Source organism: Microtus oregoni, unplaced genomic scaffold (assembly GCF_018167655.1).
Source record: "Microtus oregoni isolate MIOR12 unplaced genomic scaffold, Mior012 000010F_ref0000083, whole genome shotgun sequence".
Classification (NCBI taxonomy): Eukaryota; Metazoa; Chordata; class Mammalia; order Rodentia; family Cricetidae; genus Microtus; species Microtus oregoni.
In genome coordinates this window covers 20,617,639-20,638,176 of record NW_024543069.1, presented here as the reverse complement: position 1 = coordinate 20,638,176, position 20,538 = coordinate 20,617,639, and the positions used below count along the sequence as shown (strand labels likewise).

General features: G+C 43.6%; 1 protein-coding gene and 1 non-coding gene across 2 annotated transcripts; one reads left to right on the top strand and one right to left on the bottom strand.

Annotated features, from left to right (window-relative positions):
• The first annotated feature begins 2,629 nt into the window (after positions 1-2,629).
• Positions 2,630-20,209, top strand: Tm4sf4 (transmembrane 4 L six family member 4). Its single transcript, XM_041659264.1, has 5 exons — positions 2,630-3,019; positions 3,662-3,751; positions 14,362-14,498; positions 17,530-17,719; positions 19,568-20,209. The coding sequence occupies exons 1-5, from the start codon at positions 2,846-2,848 to the stop codon at positions 19,583-19,585; spliced, it is 609 nt and encodes a 202-aa protein (XP_041515198.1). The 5' UTR covers positions 2,630-2,845; the 3' UTR covers positions 19,586-20,209.
• On the bottom strand, positions 18,819-18,944 carry LOC121453091. The gene has a single exon (XR_005974966.1). It is a non-coding gene; the product is annotated as a U6atac minor spliceosomal RNA (small nuclear RNA).
• Positions 20,210-20,538: the final 329 nt, after the last annotated feature.

Below are 20,538 nucleotides of genomic sequence, written 5' to 3'. Positions count from 1 at the left end.
CTTTGCGGAAGAAAGTGTGTCACTGGGAGTGGAGCTCCCACTGAGAGCAGAGCACTTCCCAGTGTCCTGTCTCTGCCTGTTGACTAGTTGTTGGTCTATTAATAGCCACCTCCTGCAAAGGAAGCTTCTCTGATTCAAACTAAACGGTGCCCTAGTCTATGGCTTCAAATGCCCATGCAAAAGCCAGTCTCTCTGCTTGCAGATCAGGGCGTACCTCTTTGCTACCGTTCCAGTGCCGCCCTTGCCACCACGTTCCCTGCCGTGATGATAATGGACACACCCTCTGAAACTGTAAGCTAGCCCCAATTAAATGCTTTCTTTTATCAGAGTTGCCTTCCATGCTGTCTCTTCACAGCAATGGGACAGTGACTAAGATGCCGCCTGTGATACCTGCAGTGACTCCAGACTCTGAGATGGAGAAGGCTAGAGACAAGGCTCTGTCCTCCAGTTCCCCAAACCACTTGGTCCCTTTGTAGTCCAATCTAGCCCAGACCAGGGGCTCTTGTAGTAATTCTCATATTTAAATGACCTGAGCACGCAAAGACTAGCCATGCCAGTCAGAGTCCATTGCTCCACTTAAGAGAATAGCTGGTTTATTGTTTTCTGGTCAGAGGAAGCAAGATGGTTCCCACCCCCACTCCCAGTTCCGGCCCTACATGTGCATCCAGCTCCGTGCGCTCAACAAATCACACTCAATCCATCTCGCCCTTTATCGTCGTTCGTTTTCCTTCTTTCTGCCAGCACGGCCTATAACATGAGCCCTTGGGAAACAAGCAAGTTCCGAGTTGTCTTAGTGTGCATAGGAATTCTGATCAGGCAAGCTATGCTGTAACAGAAGGGTTCAATGGGCATTAAAGTCTGGCTGGCACTGGATTCTACATTTCCAAATCAAGCTAAAACCCTAAACTCGTCTGCCACTCAGAGCTCTGGCTTTGCAATATTGAATTCTCCCAACATATCAGCTATAAAAGGATTTTCTTTTAATTGTTTGGGAATGCTATACACCCATATTTATTTTGATCAAATCCACCTCTCATTTCTCCTCTCCAATCTCTCTCCTAATCCTATCCCACCTTTCACCCACAGATATTTCCCCTCCCAATTTTTTTTGTTTGTTTTTTTTTTTTTTTTTTTGGTTTTTTCGAGACAGGGTTTCTCTGTGGTTTTGGAGCCTGTCCTGGGACTAACTCTTGTAGACCAGGCTGGTCTCGAACTCACGAACTCACAGAGATCCGCCTGCCTCTGCCTCCCAAGTGCTGGGATTAAAGGCGTGCACCACCACCGCCCAGCTTCCCCTCCCAATTTTATGTGCTCTTTACACACACACACACACACACACACACACACACACACTGAGATGACTTTTTAAAGAATTCCCAAAGCCTGTTTGAGCTAGTAGTCTGGATAGTAGGGAGCACTGTAGGCTGGGTAGTAGGGAGCACCGGTAGTGTGAGTAATAAGGAGCACTGTAGTCTGGGTAATAGGGAGCACTGTAGTCTGTAGTAGGCAGCACCGAACCCATTCATTTGTACCTGAGCTTTTGTGGGTCTTCAATTGACACTTGTTTTTGTTTTGTTTTTATCTCACACTGACCTTGAGTTCTCTCGGCGGGTACACAGAACAACCGAGGCCCATTTCCTGGACTCCTCAGAGGGAACCTCAGTGCCTGCCTTTCCATGGTCCTTCCCATGGCCAGCTTCCCTAGCTGGTAGTCCCTGAAGTTTGGTCCCTAGACTGCCAGTGCGGAACTGGAAAGAATCCCTTCCCTACCTGCAGTTCCTCGGCCGCTCCATCACACAGTGCCAGAGCAACGCAATGAAGGCAGCAAGCGAAGCTGGCCGGAGTGTGGCTAAGACATTGCGAGTGACGCAGAGCAAGCTGATAACTGAATTGTGCTGCCTGAAGCTAATGAACCTTCCAGTATGGATGTGTTCTACTGCGCCCCCACAACGTAACTGCCCTTCCCTCACGGCGCCTCTGCCTCTGCTGTCCACATCTTTCTTCCTCTAGAGCTCACTTGCTCTTAGACACAGGTTTCTAGTCCTGTACAAAGTAACTGAACAACCTGATTAGGAAAACTGCCTTTGCTAATTCCATGGTGTGTTGGGAAGGAGACAGAATTTAATTACCTGAGTAAACACATAAAGAAATACATCAGCTGGGCAATAAAATAAGTAGCTGTTCAGATTTTATCCTTTAAAAGAACCCAGGCCTGAATTCAGCGTTATTCAATTAGGCCCTCAAATTACTTTTGTATTAAGGGAAACAAGCCCTTCTGGAACAGCCTGTGTTTCAGGCTTTCTGTGAACAAGGCCGAAGAAGAGCCAGGCAGATCGATCACTCAGGGTTGGGAGACATAACCTTAATCAGGACATTAGTGTATTAGGAGAGGTATTTATGTAGTGCCTGGGGGAATATTTCTTTATTTGGGCAGGGACGGGGAGAATTTAAAGGGACAGTCCCACACACTGCCTGCCCCAGCCTTCTCTTCGGCTGCACCAACTTGAGTGTCTTGTCTGTGCTGGTGGATTATTAACAGAGGTTATTGGTCACCATGGCAAAACAATTGACCGATTGCACAGAACGTAATCTCATTTATGGGGGTGCAAAAAAAAAAAAAAGACATAGGGTCAGGGATATAAATGCCCATCACCACTGAGGGCCTGCTGTAGTTGAGGAGTGAACGGACTCCAAGGAAACAGTTCAGAAAGCTCTGACCCTTGGCCCCCAAATTTCTTACGGAACAGAGTACAGCTGCGGGAACGCGCTGCCAAACTCGCGGAGGAGACCCGCGAAGCAGGTGGTGAGGAGCCTTTGATCTCTGTGCTTTCCTGCGCCATCCAGCATGTGCACCGGGGGCTGTGCCAAGTGCCTGGGGGGCACCCTCATTCCCCTGGCTGTGTTTGGCCTCCTGGCGAATATCCTGTTGTTCTTCCCTGGAGGAAAGGTGGTGGACGACAACAGCCACCTTTCGGAAGAGGTCTGGTATTTCGGAGGAATAGCGGGAAGCGGCGTCTTGGTGAGTAGAGAAACCTTAATATTCCCATAACAGAGAGTTCCCCTGCTCGCATCCTTTTTCTCTCTGTGCTTATGTACTGAAAAGTGGGGCCTTGATATACTCCCCCTTCCTATCAGTGGCTGGGGACATCTTGGGTTTCTAAGTGGTTCATCCCCAAGCTTGGGCTGGAATCAGCAGAGGACTTTTGAGCCCAGAGAATCAAGCTAGCAGCCACTTGATTGCTTTATTCCAGTAAAATAGTGCCAATAAGAATTATGAGCAAAGCCCAGTGCTTTCTACAAATGAACGAGTTAGAACGCAGAGGTCCAGAAGCTCTCGTTCAGTTTCTTTGGCCCTGCGTTTCCAATATAGGTGGGACCTCCAGGTTGTAGCATGATACCAAGTCTCTTTCCCTTGCTCTAAATCTCCCTTTAAATGAAAACTCGGGGTGCCAGCTCTTAAAACCTCCTCACAGAAGTTGGTCAGTCAGGCCAAACGGAACCCCCATACTCAAAACCGCCTATCTACCCACGAGCCTTGTTTGCTGTTAAGTCTTGCCGGCCTCCTTAAGCCACTGAGACCTGAGGTCTTCACTGGCCACTGGCCGGAGAGAAAGCGCAGGCTTCCCTTCGCACGCACGCTGAGCCCTTCTCTTGCCGGCAGATGATCTTCCCTGCGCTGGTGTTCCTGGGCCTGAAGAACAATGACTGCTGTGGTTGCTGTGGCAATGCGGGCTGCGGGAAGCGATTTGCGGTGAGTTGACCATGTCGATGGCCAGAACGATGCTGGGGTCCATTGCTGGTTTGTGCTGGGCACTAGGGGTGTGCCAAACCAGACTCTTGGGACATCTGGCACATGATTAAGCTCTGATTCTGACTGGTACAGAAGAATAAGGATAAATGTATCAAATTCTACAACCTTCATACTTAGAAGTATAGAGACACTTAAGTTTTACAAGCAATCAGTGACGTCAGAGCTTCAGAACTGGAGGGACACATAGAGAAGACCAGGGTGGGGCCCCAGACTTCCCTTTGCCACTAAGAAGCTAGGAGAACTTAAACAAATCCTATCTTTCTTCTGCCTCTGAATTGGCCCCCTCATTTAAGGAGACCAGCCTGGGGCAAGAAAAAGGATGCTATCTCCCCTCCCTAAAAGCCCACTAAGCTGCCTCCTTTACCACAGCCAAGGGCACTATTTCTGGAGGCCAGCAATTCCCACTGCCACCCAGAATCTGCCTCAGGCGTTCAGCTTCCTCTCCTGTTTCACACGGCTTCCATCTTTTAGTTGGAGAGCTGGAGACTCGTGAGGCATTGAGGTTCCCAGGGGAGGAGGGGGCACAGAAGGAATGCTGGCATGCGGGTCAGGTCCCACTTCTGCATCTGGGCAAGTCACCAACTGTTAAGATAAACAAGTTGGACTGGAGCAGAATTCCCTAGATATGGTCAAACCCTGCTACGTAGATACGTGTGTCCAAACGACAAAGACAGTTTCCTTTCGCTCGTTCTCCTGCTGTTCTCATTCCAGAAAGGGAGGAAATCCTTGTTTTCATGGGGATAAGTCTTTGCTGTTTCTAAATCTTCAAACCTCCCTTCTAACAAAGGAAGAATCCAAGACTAGGAACACAGGCGACATTAGGTGACTAAAACTTAATAACACTATGTTTATGTTTGCTAATAATTTCAGTTTTTCTTACAAAATAGTGATATAAATGAATAAAACGCTTGACTTAAAAACTATTAAGCATTTGGTTATATGATGAGGCAAAAAATATGACGGAGGCAGACCCTGGGTTTGATGGGTAAAGGATGCTCCTGCGTCCTGGGGTCCAAGTTCCCCTCAAGGAGACACCTAAGCCAGTTTTAGATTCTTGAATGTCTCTCTGCCCATTCTGAAGCAGAACTGCCTTGACATTTCTTTCTCCCCATCATCTGTCCATTTACTCAAGGAAGAAGGCATTTACCAAGTGCACACAAAAAAGCCCGCTGTGCTCTGTGTATAAAACACTGGAGGTTTTGTGTGACAACGTATCATTCATAGAACATCACTTCTAAAAATCACCGCAAATACTGGAAATTGTTCTTTCAGCATTTAAAATCATCATTTACAAAGAATACGAGAAACAGAAACAAAAAAAAAGAAACAGAAACAATTCATTTGCGGTCGTTGTGTCATAGGCTGTATATACTTGATAATATTTCCCTATGATTGGCTGTATATACTTGATAATATTTCCCTATGATTGGCTGTATATACTTGATAATATTTCCCTATGATTGGCTGTATATACTTGATAATATTTCCCTATGATTGGCTGTATATACTTGATAATATTTCCCTATGATTGGCTGTATATACTTGATAATATTTCCCTATGATTGGCTGTATATACTTGATAATATTTCCCTATGATTGGCTGTATATACTTGATAATATTTCCCTATGATTGGCTGTATATACTTGATAATATTTCCCTATGATTGGCTATGAAGGAAAGGAAGAGCTATATAATTCATGTTCCCATCAGATCATTTAAAACTTGTCAGCTTTGGAAGATAGGTTGAAGATGATGGTTTGAAAAACAAGCAATTAAGGAATTTGAATGAAAATAAGGAAAAACCGTATCTTAGAAATTGCTCTTAGCGTTTCTGGTGCCGGGCAGAACTAGACAATGACTGAGTGCCACACAACAGGCAGGCAGGCAGTCAGGGGTGCAGGCTCGCTTGTGCCTTTCTAGGTTTCTCTATAACTACACTGAGAAGCAAAAACATTATGCAAAACTTATATTTTTATTAGTATTTTTTATATTTGTATTATACAAACTTTAATTTCGTTAGCTTTAAACAAAGCAAAGAGTGCATCAAGAAATTCATGTTGTTCCCAGTACAGTTGAGAAACACGTTCTAGAATATTTGGCCTGGTCAATATGTATCATCTCCCAGGGCTCCTGAGACCTCCCGCTGGGATCTACCCTTGGAGTGGGTTGGGAATGGCCTCATCCTACCTCCAGCTGTGCAGACAGGAAACCAAGGCTTTAGGCCTCAGCTACTAGAGACCAGGGCACCGTGCTGGACAGTCAGCGCCTGGGTTTCTTGGTATGGGTGGGGTTTTGTTTTAATCAAAGATCAGTACACAAAATGCACCTGTATATCTTACTTCTTTTCAAACCACAAGAAATGAGCCTGGTATCGCTGGTCTCAGCACAACCTTGGCCTGTCCTATGTTGGTATGGCCGCTCCTGGCATGGCTCTAAGGTTCCATACATGCTGCTTTGTGGAACCTGGTAGTGTCCCCGTCCCCCACCAAGACACACACACACACACACTCATGATACAAACACACCACACACAAAGCTGCATACTACATAGTGACCCTCTGAGCTATTTTCGTAAATGCTTAAGGCATTTCCTTACAAATGAACACCACGCCAGTTGTCTGTGGAGCTCGGAGAAGCCCTGCCAGTAGAAAGACCTATAAGCAAACAGAGCAGAAGCCAGAGTAGCAGTTTCCCTCCCCTCCACTGGCATTGTTATGTTTTTCTAGAACATTCCCCAAATGTTAACTGAACTTATATCATTCTTGTCCTTCGGTTATAAAAAAGCAGGAATTGGAAGGTAGGTGGGTGGCTGTGGAGATAAAGTGAGCTTGTGACCTGTAACCAACCTTGAAATTACCTAACTCATAGTTTTATTGTGAAGCCTGAGAAAATGAGTTAGGTGGTCTCTCTGTCTGTGTGTGTGTGTGTGTCTCTCTGTCTCTCTCTGTCTCTGTCTCTCTCTCTCTCTCTCTCTCTCTCTCTGTGTGTGTGTGTGTGTGTGTGTGTGTGTGTGTGTGTGTGAGATCTCTGACCCCATACAGGCCCCTGAGAGGGGAGGAGACTGAAGCTCAGCCCGAAGGTCAAAACTCTCTGAGATAGATTAGGCTGACGTGAGCCTGGAAAAACAGTAAGGATAGGTACTTGCAGGGTGGCCTTTGAAGCCCTGACCTAGGTTCGTTTTTTAGGTCCCAACCTCCTCTTCCTACGCCTAAGAGTCTCAGTGACTTCAGTTTGTCTGTTTGGTCATTGCCCCCTGTACTCTCTTTAATGCCTGGAAAATGTTGGTCTCTCAGGGCCCAGTGGGACAACCAATTAATTTGATCAACTCATTCACTTTAGCAAAGGTCCATTTAGAAACCTTGGACTTGACTCAAAGTTGAGGGTCTTTAATAATACGGTGGAAAGTAGATTGATAAAGGGGCTGGGGGCCAAGGCAGGCATTTCAGTTAGCAGTATCGGGTAATAAATCCCGACATCCACGCTCCAGGCAGGGCAATGCGGTCAACTTTTTGGAGAAAGATCTTTTTTGTTTGTTTGTTTGTTTGTTTTATTTTAAATTTATTTATTTATTAAGGATTTCTGCCTCCTCCCCACCACCGCCTCCCATTTCCTTCCCCCTCCCCCGATCAAGTCCCTCTCCCTTATCAGCTTGAAGAGCAATAAGGGTTCCCTGACCTGTGGGAAGTCCAAGGACCGCCCACCTCCATCCAGGTTTAGTAAGGTGAGCATCCAAACTGCCAAGGCTCCCACAAAGCCAGTACGTGCAGTAGGATCAGAAACCCATTGCCATTGTTCTTGAGTTCTCAGTAGTCCTCATTGTCCGCTATGCTCAGCAAGTCAGTTTTATCCCATGCTTTTTCAGACCCAGGCCAGCTGGCCTTGGTGAATTCCCGATAGAACATCCCATCTTGGTCTCATGATAAGGCGATCTGTAAGTCTGTATTTCTTCTTGTGCTCAGCTCACTACTGCCCCCTACAGACAGATCCTGGATATCTCGTTCTTTATTCCTTCCAGTGACAGATTGGGGGAAACTTAGGCAATGCTTTTCAAGGATGAGTGATCATAAAGTAAGAAGTTAAAGTGTGGATTTCCTTCTTTTCACTCTTGTCTTCAAAAACCCATCTTCTCTGACTAGGAATGACACTCTGTAGCAAAATGATTACCTACCATGTGTATGCTACTAAATTAATCTCCAGCCTACCAAATATTTGAAGAAAACAAAACAAAAATGTAAAATGCCCTCTTGTAAAATGAGTTTTTGCAATGGCATTTTTTAACTTTCGGAAAGATATTACCAGAAACTGGGAAAGACATTGCAACGTTAGTGTAAAGAGAAGGAACGGAAGTCCCAGGTACGTGTTCGGTATCAAAGACATAAATCCTGGAGAAATCCACACCAGGCAAATAAAGTAAGGAGTACCGGGAGGTGACAGGTGATGTCTATACTTTCTCAGGCTTACCCCTCACCAAAGCCCTTTAAACTACACAATAAAGTCCTCGTTTTACAAGTGAAGAAACTCAGGTTGAACATTCAATTCTTGATCGGAGTCCTCATAGCTTTCTCAAGCTGAGCCAAGACAGAAAATATGGCACCCTACTGTTTTAGGAGAAAACAGGTGGGTTTGTTGGTACGCTGTAATCCCTGCACTCAGAGGCTAGCCTCGAGAGAAAAGTGGGAAGGACAGACCTAGAGAAGACTGACTTCAGGGAGGCCCCATTGGTCTCTTAGGATGTTTGTCAAGTAGGAAGGGCAGTGCCACCAGAGGTATCTTCTTTCCTCGCATTGCTGTTGCCCAGCCCTGTAAATACTATATCCTCAAGCCACGCGTTTTTTCCTCCCCTTTTGGCCCCATCGTCCTTGCCATGAGATCAGCATAAAATAAATGGCCAAAGACACAGTCATTTGTCAGAGCAATGACCGTCCTGGGCTCAGTTATCACAGGACCTGGATAGGGAGGTCCTAAGGTGGTCAGGAGGTGAGTTAGAAGGCATCTGATACAGGATTTTCTTATCATCTGTTTCAAGGGAAACTTTCACAGCATTCAACGCGTGCACGCATGTTTAGCAGTGTGAACAGAATGTGTTTGTGGGGGTAGCTCAACGGTAGAGCATTTGGCTGCAGAATGTGTTTCTGCAACAACCATCTAAGAGGAAATTCGTTTACTTTTGTTTTTCTCCCCAGCCTTTTGCATTTGTAGAAAGGAGGGTGAGGGTTCAGCAATAAAAATATTGCAGCATAATAGTAATATATTGTTAGGCGCTCATGTATTGAATGCATTATGGTGTCATGGAAATTTTCCTGAGAATAAGAACAAAAGATCCCTGGCGTCTTATCAGTGAGTGGCATGCTGGGCTTTATTTAATAATTCATCCCCACCCTGAGAAATGTCTGGTTCTTTGAACAGGTTCTCTTAGTCATTAATTATTGTTATTGTGCCTCGTTTTATGGAAGAGGAACCGAGGCAGAATGATTAACTTCTCAAGGTCATGCGGGAGGAGCCAGAACTTAGAGCCAGCTCCTACTCCCTGTAATTCATACCCGTGACCATGACACATTAGTCTTCCTCTTTTCCATTTACTCCTTTCAGGGGCATAGAGCATGACCAAAGCTAGGATGACTGTTCCCACTCTGGACTCCAAAACCTGGCGGGCAGTGCCCGCTCTCAAGAGGCGCTACCTTGGAGGCTGTCCCAGATCTTTTGCCTATTCACTTCAAATACTATCACTTTAGGGAGGGGTTACCCCAACATACTTAATTTGACCTCTGTAAACTCCCAATGAATAAAAGAAGTTTTTATTATAAAACCTGTGATAAATGGGACTTGACCCATGCTGGTTTTAAGACAGATCATATCTGGCTGGGTGTGGTGGCACTAGCTTTTTGATCCCAGCACAGAGAAGTAGATGCAAATGGATCTCTCTGAGTTCTAGACCAGCCTTGTCTACATAGTAAGACCCTCTAGCAAAACAATAAAAAAGACCATGTACCCCACTTGACTAACATTTAGGACTCTTTATGTGATGTGAATTAAAATAATGTGATGTAAAGTTGCTTTATGTGATTCGCCTCTTCTGTAAGATTGTGAAAATTAGGGTGTTTTTTTAAAATTTATTTTAAGGTGGGGTATTTCAAACTGGAACTCAAAAGTATAACGTACCACTTACAGCTCTCCAAAGCTGGAACCCAATGCCCCACTCCTATTCAGATACACTGTAGAGCAAAACAAAGCACTTTTTATTCACTTAAGAATGACTACATTCCTCTCCTTATCACATGTCTTCCCTTCTTGAGAGGAAACATTTCTATGAAGTCAGTGAACACCAGATCCATGAATTTTAAAAATTTTTTCCTACCAAAAATTCCAAATGACCTAGATGAAGATTGTTCAACATGACCGCCACGTGTGGCTACTGAGGAAGTGGAAATGACCTGGTCTATTCAAAATAGGACCGTATTCCAAAGAACTGATACAAAAAGACATATATTTTATTCTGATTACATGTTGAAATGATAACATATTAAATATGTAAAATTAAGCAAAATACACTGATAAAGTTAATATCTTCTGTATCTTCCTTTAAGCTAGAACATTTGCATTATATATGAGATTATCTTTATAGACAGAGGAGGTCTAGGAGAAGCTCAAATGATATGTTTTGATAAAAGAGGACACTGTCCCCTTGTTGAAGGTTTTTGTTAACCTGGTTTCTCATTTGCCTAAATGGGGATGTTTTTACTCTGTGCTCGCTCTTTGTCACAATCCTCTCACACTCTAGGTGAAAATTATATAAGAACACCCTCTCAAAATAACTTGTATCTCTTTTTTCTAGTCAGGGTCTCCTGTATCTCAGGCTGGTTTAAACTTGACTTATGGCCAAGTAAAACTTTTCATTTCTGAGCCTCCTGCCGCCACTTCCAGGAGCATGAATTACAGGCGTGCATCATTGTGCCCAGTTTTCAAAAATATGTAAAATAGCATTCGTTGGATTTTAAAGGAAATTCATTATATTAGAAGATTCGAAAGCAAAATATTAAAACAGCCAATGCATGAAATGTTAATAGAAGTGCTTTTTTACTTGCTAACACATTAAATAATAAGATGTGGTAGCAAGTCTATCAGAATTTCAGCTTAGTGACAGGCAGTGACAACGGTTGCAAAGCTATAATGTGATAAGATCTATAGGCAGTTCAAGAACAACCTGGGCTACTGAAGTCCCCATCTTGAAGGGAAGCGTGACATCCTACTGCTGACATCATCAATACAGTCTTACCTTGTGTATGATCAAACATGGTAAAATGTTTAGAATTGGTACCCAAACTCCTTTACCCAGATCTCTCAGGAGCAATAGTATGAGTTGAATTTCTCCTTTCACTACCACCTGGGTGTGGAAATCCTGAGCTATTTTAGCTTAAGGGGCCTACTAGATCGTGGAGCCATCCATTCTTGTTAGGTCCAGAGCTGCTGAGGGTGCATCAACCAGGACTCCTAAGAGACTGATTTCCTTTCCTGGAAAAGGGACTCTTTTTTTAATATAGTTCAAAGACCCCCCTATATGTTCAATCAGTAATAGCTTAATGATGTCTCTCTAGAATAGGCCAATACAGGGAAATCAAGTAAGCAGAGAGCTATTTTCATTTTCATTTTATCTCATGTCTGTGAGAAAACCAATTTTATTCACAAGAAAACTTGAAAATAACACACTGTTCGGTGCTGGTGGTCATGGGGTGTGGAGGTGTCAGGGCGTGAGTGTGGTACACATTCACATTACTACCCGGGTAGTAGGTGGAAGGCTCTGGGCTAGGAGGAAGGAAACTTGGATCCTCAATGTAGCTCCGCCACTTTATAAATATGTGACTTACTATGACTGGGCTCAGTACTTGGAGGTGAAGGCGGCAGGACTGGAAGTTCAAGGTCACCCTCAGCCACCAGCGAGTTAAGGAAATCCTGAGCTACAGGAGACCTTGTCAAAAAATATAATCATGAGACAAGGCTTGGAAGCAAGCAGCTCTACTACTTTAACACTATTGTCTTGGTTTTTATCTATTGTTTTGATATTTATTGGTTGTTGTAGGGGAAGGATAGACGATACTAGCCATGCCACAAGTTTTTCTTTTTTTGTTTTTTTTTTTTTTTTTTTTTTTTTTTTTTTTTGGTTTTTCGAGACAGGGTTTCTCTGTAGCTTTGGAGCCTGTCCTGGAACTAGCTCTTGTAGACCAGGCTGGTCTCGAACTCACAGAGATCCGCCTGCCTCTGGCTCCCGAGTGCTGGGATTAAAAGCGTGCGCCACCACTGCCCGGCACGTGCCACAGGTTTTTGAAAGGATAAACATTACACACGTCTTCGCATAAGGCTCTCATCAAGTTGAGCCAGTTTTACTAGGTGGAATTGAAATGGCCGCACCAAGTGGCGTTTGAGTTCTTCAATATTATTAAAACGTAACTTAGCCATCCTTGTAGGAGAAATTCTAGTTTCTGAAGGCTCTCAGCTAGTCTGAATATGTGAGGGGCCCTTTATTATAGAATCTTTTTTTCTGGGAGAGAATCCGGTCTACGTGAAGAAAGTGCCATCTAGCATGTGTCAAGAAGGTTTTCCAGACCATCCCATGCCTTTCTCTATAAGAGAATGAGACAGCATAAGAAAAACCTGCCCTGAAGGTAGGATTTATCTCCCCTTGCAGAGTGTGCTGTCCATTCCTAGAACTAGCTGTGTGCAAACTGGACGGTGACCTTGCTGGAGGTGGCAAGGGATGCTGCAAAATCAGAAAATAAGCCGCTTGAGTAAGTGCATGTTAAGTACCCAACATGTTCTCATTAGGGGTTCACAAAAAGAAAAAAAAAAGCTCACAGGATTCAGTAAGAACCATAAATATCTCAAGAAAGAGGAAAACTGAGTACAGAATTGCCTCTTATTTTCCCAAAAACCAGAACAAAGCCTCCAACAAAACCATTAATGCACAAACATGCGCTTATAGACACACAGTTAACACATTTATATATACATCGTGTTGTTGATAACAAACTTAACAACCTTTTAGCTGGAATGTTTATCCCAACCACTGATTTTTAAATGTACTCGTGTTTCTTCGATATTAGTGGTTTAGTTGCTATATGTACTCTGCACCACTAAGAGATTAAAGTCTCTTTCATGTCAGTTTGGACATACATACTTCCCTTTATTTTCAAAGAGGGCTTCTCTGTGTAGCTCTGGATGACCCGAAGCTGACAGCACAGAGCAGGCTGGTCTTGAACTCCCAAAGATCTGTCTGCCTCTGCCTCTGAGTGCTGAGATTAAAGGTGTGACCCCACACACACACACTCAGTCCATGCTATTTCTAATTACTATTTGGAATAGAGATTGTAGAAGTTCTACAAATTTCTAATCCTAAACATCCCCTTTGTCTGTAAACAGGAGTTAGCCTGAATGGTCTCCAGGATGGCTTCTGGCATTTGCCTTCTAAATTCGATTTTGATATTACTACTAAAAAATATCATCTTATCCAATCTATACTACCAATTATTCTCTTCACATAAAAAAAATCTTGAAGCTGGGCAGTGGTTCTTAAATTAAAATGCATGCTTTTAATCCCAGCAGTTGAGAGGTAGGCGAATCTCTGTAAGTTTCAGGCCAGCCTGGTCTACAAGGGCAAGTTCCTGGACAGACTCCAAAGGTACAGAGAAACCCTGTCTTGAAAAACACAAACAAACAAACAAAAAAATCTTGAGCCGGAATTGTTGAGATTGTTTAGCATAAAAGAGAAAGCTTCCAACAGGTGAAGAGCTGTCAAGTCGATCTTCAAGTATTTTAAGAGCCGCCATCATATATAAGGAAGATAGTTTTACATCTTTTTGTCCACAGGGAGTGTACCTAGAACCAGAGTGGAGACCCTCTCAACTTCTAGTCTCCAGCAGCATAAGCGGGATCTGTGTGCCGCATAGTGCACTGGGCCAGAAAAATTAACCCAAGATGTAGAAGATGTAACAGATTGGCCTTACATATTGGTCCTGTAGATTTTATTCCTTTTTCTTTTATATTTTTTGAAACAGGGTTTCCCAGCAGCTATTCAGCCAGTCCTATACCTAGCTCTGTAGACCAAACTGGTCTTGAACTTACAGAGATCTACCTGCCCCTGACTCCTGAATGCTGGGGTTAAAGGCATGCACCACCACCTGGAAATTGTGTGTGTGTGTGTAAATACACATATACATTCAAACCTATATATTCAGCCTTTTATACATATTCAGACATATATTTATATAGATTCAGATGAATATATGTATATGTATATATATATATATATATGCCTGAAGGTACAGACAGTGTTGTGTTCCTCAGTCACTGAATAAGTGAAAAGACAGGAGTAATAAAGGGAACAAGCGTCACAAAGCTCCATCTGAGAGAGCTGTAGGTCCCATCTGTAATTACAAATGACTGCTATCCTGTGGTCGTCATGTGTCGCGTCAGGCTGGGCAGGTTTGCTGGGTGGTGTAACTGAGCATGAATAATCTCTACACAGTCTAAGAACTTTCTTGCCTCTCCTCCCTTTCAGATGTTCACCTCCACATTGTTTGCTGCGATTGGATTCCTGGGTGCCGGCTACTCATTCGTCGTCTCAGCTGTCTCCATCAACAAGGGGCCCAAATGCTTGATGAACAATAATACATGGGGATACCCCTTTCACAGCGGGTAAGGCTCCACTGTACAACGAACATAATGCCATGGCCCCTTCATTGTGTACTCTCAAAATGTCGCCCCTCAAGGCAAAGCTGACTCTGTGGTTAGGAGAAGTTGCATAGACCTCACTTCTAGGTCATTTTTGACAAACACGAGAGAAACAACTAGAAGAGGATGTCTTAGTCGTCCAGAGAAAATTTGTTGTACCACAGCTCACATCCAAACATTAGCAGATTGTAGTTAATATTTTTGTCCTCAAATGGTATACCTAGGACCAGAGTGTAGAACCTCTAGATTCCCAGTCTTCAGTAACATGAGCAGAATCCGCCTGCCACATAAAACACCATAGCAACAGTCCCAGCTGAATAAATGAATTCTACAATATTTAATTTAATTCCACAATTTCACTAGCCATATTTCAAGTACTCAGTAGCTGCTTGCGGCTTGTAGTACTGCGCTGAATAGCAAAAATATAGAACATTTCCATTGTAGTAGATGCTCTATTAGATAACTACACTCTCTCCTCTGAGAAGCTTGGACCATTTCTCATTTTCTCATTATCTCAGACCCTCTATTTTGCACAGTGGCTGAACATCCTTGGAGATCAGAAAGTATGGCTGTTAGATCTTCTAGCACATAGAGAATGGGTCCATTTAAAAAGGACTAAGCAGTTTACTAACAGTTGTCCTTCCGCATCCACGGAGGCTCCAGGACAACCGTAGTTATTGATGCACAAGTACCCTGCACAGTCTTGCAACAGTATTTCCATATTGCTTATAATACTTGACGCAATGGAAATGCTATGCAAACAGCTGATACACTGTTTTGCTTAGAGAACAATGACATGTTCATTACAGATGCATTGTACCTGTTATTTATGATCAAATTTACATATGTGGTACCTGAACAGCAGAGGGATGGCTGTACTAACTCAAACTACTGATTGTTCATTTACAGTAAGATCCTTAGAAACTTCAAGAACCGTCTTCAGACTGGGAAGGTGGGAGGCACTGGCTCTGATCTGATGATCTTGGTGTGTTCACAGGCACCAAGTACCCCAACCCTATTCTCACAACTACACAAGCATAGATCTGTCATCTTCACATCATATGGAGTGACTCCAAAATGTTTCTTTCATACCTTGCAGTGAACTGTTGAGGCTCCATCACCGTGGGGTTAGATTGAGGAACATAGAATTCAGACACCAGCACCTTGAGTCTTCTCTAGAGATGTTCTGTCGGTGGTTCAGTTTCTCCCACGGTAGGAGTCAGGAAAGCAGTGGGTAATGTCTTTCTGAAGAACCCTTCTGATATTCTTTCCATCAACAGCATCCGTGCAGTGTTAGCTATGGCTTATTGTTGTGTTCTGCTGTGTGACAAACATTGCCTTCCATGCCTTAACGTCAGTTAGCCTAAATGTTGTGTCAAAAACAAAGGAGAGAGAGAGGGAAGGGAACACAATAGAGGCTGTACCGCTCCAAAGCAATACAACAGCCAGTGGTTGTGATGGGAAAGGCCTCTCACACTCCCCTGGAATAGGTAAGCTCACGCCCTGCTTGAGATGGCATGGAATCAAAGGCCAAGGTCAGGAGAGTGACCATTGCACCTGTAGATAACACCAGAAATGCTGAGTAAGGTAAAAACCGGAAAGCAGAAAACCGTGTTTCAGAGCGCTGTGTACTCGGGCCTCAGATGAGGCCTGTCCCCCTCACAGCTGCTTCTGGTGTGTTACTCTTACGCATGCTTCCGTCTATGTCTCTCTATCTGTGCCTCACAGTGACCACTCTTCTACCAATACTGTCAGGTGATAGCTTCACACTGAAAACAGCATAGAGTCAACCAACCTTATTGGAAGGATCAAGACTTCATGAATTCTCCCATCTCTGTTCACTGTACAATAAGAAATTACCCAGGATTAGGAGTGAAGAGAAAAGGCAGATGTTATCAAGCTGGCCTCTAAGATTCCAGCTTGTCCCACGCAAGCTCCCTGGTTGTCAGTTTAGTCTCTGTGAGCCCCTATAAGCCCAGGTTAGTTGATTCTGTGTGTTTTCTTGTGGTGTCCTTGACTAAGGATGTTGAACAGTTCTTTAAGTGTTTCTTGACCATTTGAGATTCCTTTATTGAGAATTCTCTGTTTAGATCTATACCTCATTTTTAAATTGGGTTATTTGGGTTTTTTTTTTTTGATGTCTAGTTTCTTGAAGAATTCTTTATATATTTTGGACATGAGCCTTCTGTTAGATGTGGGGTTGGTGAAAATCTTTTCCCATTTTGTGAAGTGCTGTTTTGTCTTATTGATAGTGTCTTTTGCCTTACAGAAGCTTTTTGGTTTCATAAGGTCCCATTTAGCAATTATCCATCTTAGTGCCTGTGCTGTTGGTATTCTGCTCAGGAAGCAGTCTTGTGCTGTTTGTTTGGTTTTAGGACAGGCTATCACACTCTATCTTTGGGCTTGCCTCAAACTAAAGGCATCCCTCCTGCCTCAGCCTCCCAAGTGCTGAGATTACGGATGTCAGTCATCACACTTGGCTGACAGACTTCATTTTAGTCATGTGACATGATCTATTTTACTTCGTTGTAGATGGCCACTTGATAAGTTGTGACGATCAAACTGGTCTCTAACAATGATAACTAGGATGAAGGCCATCAACATGCGTGCTGCCTCAGTTTCCCCTTCTTTATAAATGTCTGTGTGCTTATTTGTCCTCTTGGCCAGCCCACAAAAACCTCTCTGTCACTTAGTAGTTTATGACTGGGACAAAGCACATAAAGTCTCTGGGCCTCAGCATCCTTGTTTGCAGAGCAGAAAGGAAAGAGCCCTGGGTTTCTGTGTGGAATCGACGGATGAAGACATGAAATGTCTGGGATGACAACCCGCATGGGAGAAGGAGAAGTACCTGGGGAGATGTTTTACTGATATTACCGGGTGTCTCGTTATAGGGCTTGTTTTGCACAAGAGAAATGGTAATGGCTACTTGCTAGAGTAGGGGATCACACACATTTGACAAATGTTGCCTTCCTGCCTGTTTCCCTGTCACCCGCAGTGATTATCTTAATGACCAAGCCATGTGGAGCAAGTGCTCAGAGCCCAAGGATGTGGTCCCCTGGAATCTGACCCTCTTCTCCATTCTGCTGGTCATTGGAGGCATCCAGATGGTTCTCTGTGCCATCCAGGTGGTCAATGGCCTCCTGGGGACCCTCTGTGGAGATTGCCAGTGCTGTGGCTGCTGCGGGGTAAGTTAGGATTCTGCCGTTTCTTCTCAGAACAAAGGAGGCCAGGTTAGGCCGCCATCATCATGAGATGACGGCAGTGACTGCCACTCGAGGGTTCCGACCAGCTCATATGGACAGCACCGTTGTCTTATTGTGTATGTAGTGAGCAGTGTGTCCAGACTGAAGCTGACCATACTCCCCAGCCCCACAGCCAGCTGCACATGGAGATATATAACTATAGCATTCATAGAAGGGCTTCAGGATGTGTTTGCCTGTTTCAGGGCATGTTCCTAGCAACAATACATCCCATCTGGCCAAGAATTCTCACTGCCTACGAGGAAGACGATCAGGGCAAAGCCTAGACAATTTTTGATACAAGAAGAGAAAGGAGGGAAATTAGTCAAGATGACTTTTCAAAGTCCACCATAAAATATCAATAACAAAATACAAAAAGTAAAAGCAAACCCGTAGGTAATAAAAGAGTCTGATGACTTCAACACATAACCAAATCAGATCAGGCAACTATATATCCACACGCGTTTATTATAAACAGATTGAAACATGAACAAAATAGTAACTTTTTTACATTTCAAATAAGCAATATGTGTGTGTGAGTGTGTGTGTGTGTGTGTGTGAAAATATATGTGAAGACCCCAGTAACATGGTTCAGAAAGAGCCCACTTCCACATCTGCTAGTCACAGGATGTGAGCAAGTTGACTGATTTCTTAGCATCCTACCGTCCCAGTGGCCTGTGGTCTCGCTTATGTAAAGTTGTGCAGGTCAGTTTCTGTCCACGCAAGCTGAGAGCCTCCAGAGTCTGCCGTGGTACTTAAATAAAGTGGCAGGCTTCTTAATATCCAAGCTGTGAGAACTGGATGGGTGGCCCACGAGTGGCCAGGTGCCCTGAGTTGTTTACCTATGAAGTGCAAGTATTAGCTCTGCTGCTAGTATTACGGGCTCAGGGCCTACTACAGGGTAATAGCTACACATCAATTTTTGCACACTCATGAGATTCAGCAAACGGTGCCTGGAATTGTTTCCTCACCGTATGGCACAGGCTCAGTGAATGGAGCACTGCATATGGGTTCTGGCTTCATTGTAGCTTTCAAAAAATAAACCACAAAACAGTGGTTAGATGCCACGAAGTAGGTGGCAATGCCTTAACCGTATGCGTGTTGTTAGGCTCAAGGGCCTCTTTCATCCTTGTCAAGGGGAGCGCTAACCTTCTCTCCTTTCATACAACACGGACTAGCTGAACATAGCCGACAATGAGGAATACTGAGAACTCAAGAACAATGGCAGTGGGTTTTTGATCCTACTGCACTGTACTGGCTTTGGGGGAGCCTAGGCAGTTTGGATGCTCACCTTACTAGACCTGGATAGAGGTGGGCGGTCCTTGGACTTCCCACAGGTCAGGGAACCCTGATTGCTCTTCGAGCAGATGAGGGAGGGGGACTTGATCGGGGGGAGGGGGAGGGAAATGGGAGGCGGTGGCGGGGAGGAGGCAGAAATCCTTAATAAATAAATAAATTTAAAAAAAAAGAATTAAAAAGTTGAGGAAAAAAAATAAAGCATACAGGTTGATTTAAAAAAAAACAAAAATAAACCACTTCTTTCACCACAAGTGGCTTTACTAATCAATAATAATAATTAAAAAAAAGGAGTTTCCATGCCATTAACTGAAAACAAATAAGTCACAGATTAAAGTCTGAAACTTAAGTCAACAGCTGAAGAAAGCATTTAGTAGGAAACCCACGAATGGACAAGAGAAGTCAAAAGGAAGAAGTTAGGGGAGGGTTAGATACAGCAGGGAGACAGATGAGAAACAAAGCAGGCATCTTAATTAATTTTCTTTTCCTCCCCTCTAGGGCAATGGAACAGTCTAACAGGTGTGGCAAGCTGCTCCCACCTTACAGCACTTCCTGTGGGAAGATGGGGGTGCCATGGACACGCCTAGGATACGCCCCAGCCCCAGCCTTGCTAATTCTCCTCTGCTTCCTCCCAGGCAGAGCTTGGGAGGCAGGAGGGATCCTTTTCTCTCTCCGCATAACTTTGCTCAACCTAGAAATTTGGTGGGTTGTTTTGTTTTTTCAAAAAAAAATGTTAATAATAATTGGGTAACTTTACAAATTAGCCCCCTTTTAGAAATCCAGAAGAAGTTAAAAGCAGATTTTTCACGACTTCCTCTAAATAATGTAACCAGAACGAAGTCATTTCTCCTATCGCGCCGCTTCTTTGTATAAAGATGTTCCTATTTTAAGATCTGCATAACTCAAAAAGAAAAAACATTAAAGTGAAAACCAGTTTTCCGGGATGCATGGATAAGGAGTAATTGCTGTATGATACATAATTTTTATGGGAAGCCTGTTTTGGCTAACTTGTCTGGACTGCTTGTGACTAGTTTTATGAGGCTGTCATCACTAGCCAGGGTTTCCACGTGTATATTAAATTAAATTATTTAAATTCAGAATTAAAACAATAAACATGGTATGTGTGCCAGTGAAGAAGAAAGAGAGAATCATACCTGTTTGTCCTTTCTTTTTTTCTTTTTTTTGGGGGAGGATTGTTTTGTTTGGGGTTTTGTTTTTGTTTTTGTTTTTCTGAGACAGGACTTCTCTGTGTAACAGCCCTAGCTGTACTAGAACTGGCTCCGTAGACTTTGAACTCACAGAGATCTGCCTGCCTCTGCCTCCTGAGTGCTGGGATTAAAGATGTATGCCACCATTACCTGGCTCCTGCTTGTCCTTTCTCTTTTTATAAATGCATTCTCTCTCTCTTTTTTTTTTTCATTTTTCCATTCCTTCTTTGCTTTTTGTTTGTTTGTTTATTGTTTGACTTT

Coding starts and splice junctions, on each gene's coding strand:
- Tm4sf4 (XM_041659264.1), top strand. CDS start 2,846: ATGTGCACCGGGGGCTGTGCCAAGTGCCTGGGGGGCACCCTCATTCCC. Junction 3,752..14,361: donor GCTGCGGGAAGCGATTTGCG/GTGAGTTGACCA, acceptor CCTCCCTTTCAG/ATGTTCACCTCCACATTGTT. Junction 14,499..17,529: donor GGATACCCCTTTCACAGCGG/GTAAGGCTCCAC, acceptor TGTCACCCGCAG/TGATTATCTTAATGACCAAG.